The sequence below is a fragment of the Phodopus roborovskii genome, unplaced genomic scaffold (genome assembly GCF_943737965.1).
Source record: "Phodopus roborovskii unplaced genomic scaffold, PHOROB, whole genome shotgun sequence".
Classification (NCBI taxonomy): Eukaryota; Metazoa; Chordata; class Mammalia; order Rodentia; family Cricetidae; genus Phodopus; species Phodopus roborovskii.
The window spans coordinates 1,415,893-1,423,588 of record NW_026126459.1 but is presented as its reverse complement, the minus strand read 5'-3'; the positions used below and the strand labels follow the sequence as shown (position 1 = coordinate 1,423,588).

Below are 7,696 nucleotides of genomic sequence, written 5' to 3'. Positions count from 1 at the left end.
AACACACACACACACACACACACACACATATACACATATTCTGGCCTTCTTGATTACCCCCCACCACACACACACACACACACACACACACACACACACACACACACACACATCTCCTGACCTTTCACTGTACTCCAGAGGGATCTCAGGATTCCCTTCTAGCTTAAGCCAGTAGGAAGAGTGGTATTGATATGCTTGTCACCTACTGAAGAGTAAATGGCTTTATTGGGCAATAAACTGGTACGACAGTCTTGGCCCTGTATGTGATGGCAGCAGAGTCCTCTAGGCAGGACAAATTGGTATATTGCTTCAGCCTCAGGCAAACTTCACTAGTCGGCCCAGCGTCTCAGCGGCTTTCTCCCGCACCCCAGGCACTGGGTCCTTCAGGAGGAGCTGCAGGGCTGTGGGCAGAGAGAGAAGAACAGGCCAGTTGTACACAGGCCTGGGCCTGTGCGTGGGGCCGCCCACTGCCTTCTTAATAGATGGGCCTCTGCTGGGAGGGCTCGGGAGCCAACGGAAAGATAGTTTTTCCTTTTTTAGTGTTTTTTAAGCTCTTTTGGAACAGTTAAGAAGTTTCCGTGAATTACTAGAGACGATGAGGTCACCAGTGACAGGGGGAAAAAAATCCTGAAATCCAGGAAAATTACTTAGTCCCTGTGGATGCCTACAGGGTCAGCAAAAGCCTCAACAGAGATGGGAAGGTTGGGATGGGTAGAGGGCCATGTGGCCTGGATTTGGGGGTGTGCTTACCTGCAATAAGCTGTTCCAGGTCCACCTGTGGCTTTTGTTCAGGCTCAGCATGCAACACCAGGAACCCTGAAGCAGGTGGGATAATCTGTGTGCTGTACAAACTTGAGGTGTGGTGGGATGAGAAAAGGGCTTGCTTACCTGTGAACATGGGGGCAGCAGCTCTGACATCATCCCAGCTGCTCTTGAAGTAGAATAGGTTGGTGCTTACTAGGCGGCCCAGCAAGTCAGGGAAGTGATGCATCTGTAGAACACTAGGGTCAGGGTCAGGGTCCTCAGCCCACTGCAGGCAGTCTCCCACAGCGCTCCTCTCACCAGGTGCTTGCATGTAGAGTTGAGGAACTCCCCAAAGTGTACACTCCGGCCCTCCTGGAGGTACTTGTGGAAGGCAGCTGCTAGCTCAGCACACTCCAGGTGAGGGACACACATGCACAGGGCGAACTTGCAGGCCTGTGATAAAAGGAGTGCTGTGCCCACATTCCTCCCAGGCTTGAGGGAGATCATGCTGAGCCCAGCACCCTTTCCCCTGAACCCGAAGGTCACTCACACTGGCCACTGAAGCCTGAGGGTCCCGCAGATGCAGTAGGAGTGGCACCAACCCACCCACGACCTGCTCCAGGAAGATATCCTCATAGTCCCCATGGCAAGCCTTGTTGAGGTGCCCAAAAAGTCGGATGGATGCAGTCCTGAACTCCACTTTTTCCTGCAGGGGTGTAACCATGTCACTACAACCCCCCCCCCTTTCTAGGCAGACCTGTGTGCATTCTGAGCTACTACTTTTGTACTATGAATTAGAAAGTGGTTTCTGGGGGTGGGTATGCAATCGTTGAGTCCAGGAGGTTGGAAGCTGACAAAGAAGATGTGATCTTTGGGACCAGGGAGCCAGTCTCAGCAAAGCAGTGTAAGTATACATCTTAAAACTCAGCATCTGCTGTAGGACCTGGCTGAGGGTGAAGACAGGCCTTTGGGTGTCCTACAACTTACACTGTCAAAGAAGGGCCGGATGCGGATGGTTGTGTGCAGCAATACCACCCGTAGGTCCTGTGGCTCCACTAGATCTAGCAGCCGTGCAAGGCCCACCATAGCTTCCAAGGCCACCAGACTGTGTGGTTCGTCACCATCATCCAGCCCACTGACCATAGCTGTCATGAGCTGGGGGCCATGAGCTTGCACCTAGGAGACCATTGTATTCAGTCTGTCCCAGCCTACAGGCAAACCTCTTCCCCAAAGCACCTGTAGGCTGAATAAGTTTCCCCATGCTGCCCCTTATACTCAGCCATTGTCTTCTGGCCTCCCGGAGGCTGGCCCACCTTATCGGGTGAACCAGAAGCGATGTTGGCCAGACCTCGAAGCACCAGACGCCGTACACTGGCACTTGAATCCTTCAGCCGGGCTGTCAGGTTGTCCAGCAGTGGCTCCAGGAGCATCAGGTCATTGACAACGTTACTGCTGAGTAGCTGGAGGCAGAGCCACTCTGACCATTTGTACCAACTGACCCCCACCAGGATAGGCCCAGACACTAGCCTACATTTAACTGAAAGGGGGAAGCTGATGGCCTGCCCCTACCCTGGTCTCCGATTCTTCAGAGGCTATCAGCCTCTGGCAATAGGGGCTCAGACCTGACCTAGGGCCTAGCCCTGACTGGCTCCAGGCAGGGTTTTACTAGATGGGCCTAAGCAAGCTCTGGCAAGGACTACGGAGGCCAAGCTTGTCTGGCCATTTTCTATCCCACTGATCCTGAGAAGAAAGCATCTTCTCATTCCAAAACAGGACTTATGATCATAGCCCCTCTCCCAGGTCCTACCTCAGCCAGGAAAGCAGTAGAAGTGACCCTCTGGATCTCATACACGCTGCTCTGCGTGCACACGAGTGCCTTCACCACCAGAGGAAGTCTGGGGCCTGCATACTTTGCCATGGAACTAGGGGAGGAGGTCCCAAAAGGCAGGAGCTGGCCAGCTTGTATGTTAACCACCTTCTGTGTTAACCCAAGGGGCATTTTACCTCCCACCTGACATGACTTGAACCCTAGGCATCCTACTCCAGGCCCTATGAGTGCTTCCCAGGCATTCTCCCACTCCTCTACCCATGTCCAGCCCACAGGATATTCCTCTGTGCCTTGGCAAGTGTGTGTGTCCCACACCCATATTTCCCCTGGACAGGATGTGGCTTGCTTACCTGGCCAGCTGGGCGACTCCATCCTCATGCCCCGCTGAGCTTCTAAGCAACTCCCAGCCTCCCTCCAGCTCCACACACCGCAACACATCTTGACTGCCACCTCGGAGCAGCAAGGCTTGAAGGGCATCCACTGCGGAGCTGTTTGTATGTAGAATAGATGGCATTTGGTGGCTCATCTGCCTTGTTCCTTTCTACCAGAACCACTAAATGCTGGCAAGTCACTTGGGTGTCTGGCTGCCTAGGCCTATCTTCCCAGGATCATCCTTTAAGGAGCAGGCTCGAGGTTATCAGTATTGATAATGGACTCAAGAACCACTGACCATTCTGTTGACCTGGAGGTGAGTTAGCCAGATTGGCCTTTACCAGTCTCTAGAATAATATACAGAACCATTAAGCTATACATAAAGGCCACAAATTTACCTGTCCACCATGAGCCTGGACCTTGAGGACCCAGAGGCCTCTGCCAAGTGGTACAGTAGGATGAGAGGGCAAAGTGGGGTCTGTCCCTTGCAGAGCTGATCTGCATGCTACATGCTCAGCTGATAGCATCCAGTGGATGGCACAAAGGACACAAGAGTATATGGAATTGTTTAGAATCTGTGACCATAATATGGGACATCTGGGTACTCACACAGGGCAAGCAAGTCTAGTCTTAGGAACAAGGACCCTGCACAGGGCTAGAGAGCTACAGCCTGAGGTGATAGGCAGGACTGGCTTCATTTTCCTTGAGCATCTTTAGGTGAAGTGCCATTAACCAACAGCCCTTGATAAACACCTACAGGTCCCATCCTGTCTGGGCTAACCCCCCAAGAAAACAGCCGAAAGGCAGCTATCAGAAACCCTGTGCACCAGGGAAAGATCTAGTTGCTTCAAGGCAATCTGCTGTGGTAACTGGGCAGATACCCACATGGTATATCTATGAGCAATGTCCACAGTGTGGGCAGGGCCAACCACAGGCTGAGCATGGACCTAACCCAGAACCTGAAGAGCCACAGCTAGTCACAGTATGAGTGGACCATAGCCTGCAGATCATGTAAAGGACTCCTGCTCAGTTACTCTCAGCCCACTGTAATGCCTCTAAAGGGAGGTATATGCTTAATTAGGGATATATGAGCAATTGAGGTACCTTTGGTGCCTATCTGCACAGAACACTGAAGCAAAGCACTGGGCCATGGCTGGCGACCTCTGCAAAGAGCTCAGGCCGGGGTCTTAACAAACAGACAAGCTGGCTCCTAGCATGCCAGGCCTAGGCCTGCTCTGTCTTGTTCACACACCAGTTTCTGCTGGAGTTTATATGGAGGCACTATAGCTAAACAGGTCTGCTAAAATGGGGCAAACTAAGGATGTCCAATTCCAGTGTGCCTGGCCAAAGTGCATGCCCAAAGCCAGATAATCTAGATAGTAAGGAGCTAGGGCAGGCAGGGAATGGGGAAACGGTGGCCACATCCTGCAGTTTCGATGGCACTGCTATACCTCCCTTGGAGGTCTCAACTAATGCTCAAACCCAGCCCAGTGGGCTGCATGGAGCAAGCTCAGCACACAGGCATGCAGGAGTCAGACACCATGATCTACCAGAACTCACCAATGTAAGCAAGTACCCTGACTCAATTGCCCTAACCAGCTAGGATTCAGCCAAGAAAGTAAGAACTTCGCTCTGGATAGCAACAGGCCCAGGGCATATTAGCAGTTCCTGCCCAAGGCTATGAACATCTGACTAGGTTACTATGCTGGGACAATACAGAGGCTTAGCCCAACCAAAATCCAAGGGCGTCAGGCTGACTTCACTTGAGTGCTCCAGTTCCAGCCAGCATAGCCACATGGTACCTTACTGCCCCAACATGGGGCTACCTGCACAGGTGAGAAGAAACCCAGGAAGTGTACAGACCTGGAAACTCATTACAACATGGAAGTGTCGCAAATGATCACCCAACTTGCGCAGGGAGAGGTTTTGGTTCTTGGAGGCAAAGTCATTCCCTCCAAGCCCACCACTCTTCAGACAAGGTTTGTTTTGTTTCCGGGGATCAGGGGGATTTTGAGACAGGGTTTCTCTGCATGGCTTTGGAGCCTGTCCTGGAAGTCACTATGTAGACATCTGTCTTCTTCAGGGCCAGGCAGCTGGCATCCTGCTCTCTCTGCCTCCAGTACCATACATACGACACCACACAAGTAAACATGGGATTGCAGGTGAGGACCCTATTACCTGCAGGGATCAAGGTTCCTGGCAGATTTGGCTGGGCTGGTGTTCCTCCGCTCCTTGCCCTGAAGGTTCCTGGGCAGTTGGACGCCCACGGTACAGCTGACTCGCAGGAGGAGTGCTACAAACAGCTGAGGATAGAGCTCCAGTACCACGGTTCCAGAGGAGGGGGCAGACAGGACCTCATACAATGCACAGGTGGCCTGGGGCAGAGCCACTAGGTCACATCTCCCCCTAGGCAGTTTCTGTACCCTATCTCCAGGATTCAAAGAGGTCCAAGCCTTAACATGAATCCCATGTATACTTTTAGTTTTGGGTCCCTAAGAAGAAGCAGGATGGACCCAAGAAGCCATGGAGTAGATAGGTCAGTCCTCTGGGCATGAGGCAGGGCAGGGGAGCAGTGTGGCCTTTGTGGGGGCAAACGTCAGACCATCTGTTCTTGGTTCCTTAGAAGGGAAAGGAAATTCTCACAGCTGCTTTATTGCTTAGAGTATGGCTGGGCTGGGCTTATTTTTTTCCGAAGGATAAAATGTGAAGTGGGCTCCTTTGGGAGCTAACACCTGCTGGTCTTTATGAGCCCTAGCACAGCTGCCAGGTGCCTTTGGGGTACCCAAGCCACATGTGGGGGCAGGGGTAGCATGTAAGTCCCCTGAAGTCCCTACTTACCGAAAGGGGAAGTAGAGTAGCTACTCTGTCAGCAGTGCTGCCCAGAAGGAAGGTGCGGCTCTCCTTGAATGGGACGTCTCTGCTCATCTTCTCTAGGAGTAGCCCTAGGACCTGAGTGGTGAGGCTGGGCTCCACAGCCAGTGCCCGCCACAGGGCACAGGTGTGACTGGAACAGGAAGGAAAAGCATCTTGAGAGACTGCTGACTGCAGTACCCTACATATCACTGCCTTAGTCTACAGTCTCCCAGATCTTGCTGGGAAAGAAATGATGTCCTAATGTCAGACCTGATCTTGCCCCTTCCTCTGACCCCAGGGTCTGGAAACAGCTGGAGATAGAGGGCAGAGAGAAGACTGCTGGCCTGTACACAGAGGACCTGAGGTAGGAAGCAGAGGGTTTCCAAGGAGCTGCAGGAAGCAAAGATTAGGCTACTCCAGAGGAAGCATCCATCCTAGCCTCCAGGGACATCACATGGTCAAGACCAAGAAGGACTCAGGGAAGAGGCATGACCATATTCAGGCATTATACAGGATGGCCCATCTATCTATCTAGTGGCAGTGCCCAGAACAGTGGGAACAGTTATGTCCATGTGTCTGCAGAGATGTAGGACAAACTTCAAAATGTCTATTGGAAATTAGGAACTGAGACATGAAGCCTGGAAAATGGTTTAGTGGGTAAGGGAACTTGCCACCAAGCTCCATGATCTGAGTTCAATCCCAGGGACTCATAGTAGAAGGAAAGAACAAATTTCCAGAACTAGTCCTGTGTCCTCATTTCTGTAGGCATGCACATACACACAAAAATAAATGTAAGAAATGAAATTAAGAGAAGCAAAGAGACTTTGTAGAGATAAGGCACATATCACACTTGATTATATTGGTGCCAGCCCAGAAACGGCAGATGAAAGAAATGGTAAGTTGGGAGGGAAAAGAAAGTAGTGCCAGGCATGTTGGTGCATGCCTTTAATCCCAGTACCCAGGAGGCAGATCTCTAAGTTTGAGGCCAGAAAGAAAGGGCAAAGAGGAGTTCAGAAGACAGAATGAGAGAGGTAGACAGTAAAGTTAGCAGCTACAAAGGCACATGCAGGTCCCTCCACAGCAACCAACAGGAGCCAGAAATATGACATTATTTCACAGATACCATCTGAAACATCCTCCAAGTTGCAAGACAAAAAAGACCAATGAGTTTGTGAAAAAAACAAAATATCCCCTACATGGCAAAATCATGTCCAGTGCTGGGGAGGATGCATATCAGGCTCAGTTTCCCTGATGGCCGGCTGTACACCATAGCCAGAAGTTCATGAGATGCCAGAGCACAAACAGTTCAGATTCTATGGACCTCATAACATTTGCAATGCTTTGTATTTAGACAGCAGTCCATCACAAATGTGGGGTGTAAGGAGTAAGTTTTTCTGCCCGCCGCCGGTCTGGTTCCGCCGCCGCGCCAACCACAATTAACACATTAAGACTCTGTATTTGTATAATTTTGTTGGCCAGGTACTAGTTTCTTATTGGCTAGCTCTGTCTTAATTATTAATCCATTTCTGTTAATCTAAGAATTTTTATGTGGTCATATTTTATTGGGGAGAGAGGCTGCCAGCATTCTGCTCTCTAGTCTTCCATGTTGACTCCTCCTTACTACTTTCTCTTTCCTCCTTGTCTCCTAGTCCCGCCTGTCTTGCTTTCCTATTGGCCAACAGTGCTTTATTCATTAACCAGTATGAGAAACATATTTACAGAATGACATCTCCCATCAGTGTGGGAGCATGGTGGTGGGCCACAAATCTGAATCTCCTATCACCTTAATATGTTAGAAAGTAGCCTTTTGATCTTTTCCCAACCATTTATAAATGTGAAATTCTGTCTTGGCACACAGGATTGGCACTCACTGACCTGCCCCATGGTCACTCTCCTACA

General features: G+C 50.8%; 1 protein-coding gene across 3 annotated transcripts in view; it reads right to left on the bottom strand.

Annotated features, from left to right (window-relative positions):
• Positions 1-206: 206 nt before the first annotated feature.
• The window catches only part of Mroh1 (maestro heat like repeat family member 1), a 71,151-nt gene continuing 63,661 nt past the window's right edge, over positions 207-7,696 (bottom strand). For all 3 annotated transcript variants that reach the window (XM_051189209.1, XM_051189210.1, XM_051189211.1), the window contains 11 exons: positions 5,783-5,948; positions 5,123-5,319; positions 2,923-3,060; positions 2,552-2,666; positions 2,058-2,204; positions 1,732-1,920; positions 1,295-1,450; positions 1,063-1,197; positions 889-991; positions 751-816; positions 207-401 (listed from right to left, as the gene is read on the bottom strand). In XM_051189209.1, the coding sequence (XP_051045166.1) occupies positions 316-401; positions 751-816; positions 889-991; positions 1,063-1,197; positions 1,295-1,450; positions 1,732-1,920; positions 2,058-2,204; positions 2,552-2,666; positions 2,923-3,060; positions 5,123-5,319; positions 5,783-5,948 (1,498 nt within the window). In that variant the 3' untranslated portion in view covers positions 207-315. The remainder of the gene's footprint in view (positions 402-750; positions 817-888; positions 992-1,062; positions 1,198-1,294; positions 1,451-1,731; positions 1,921-2,057; positions 2,205-2,551; positions 2,667-2,922; positions 3,061-5,122; positions 5,320-5,782; positions 5,949-7,696) is intronic.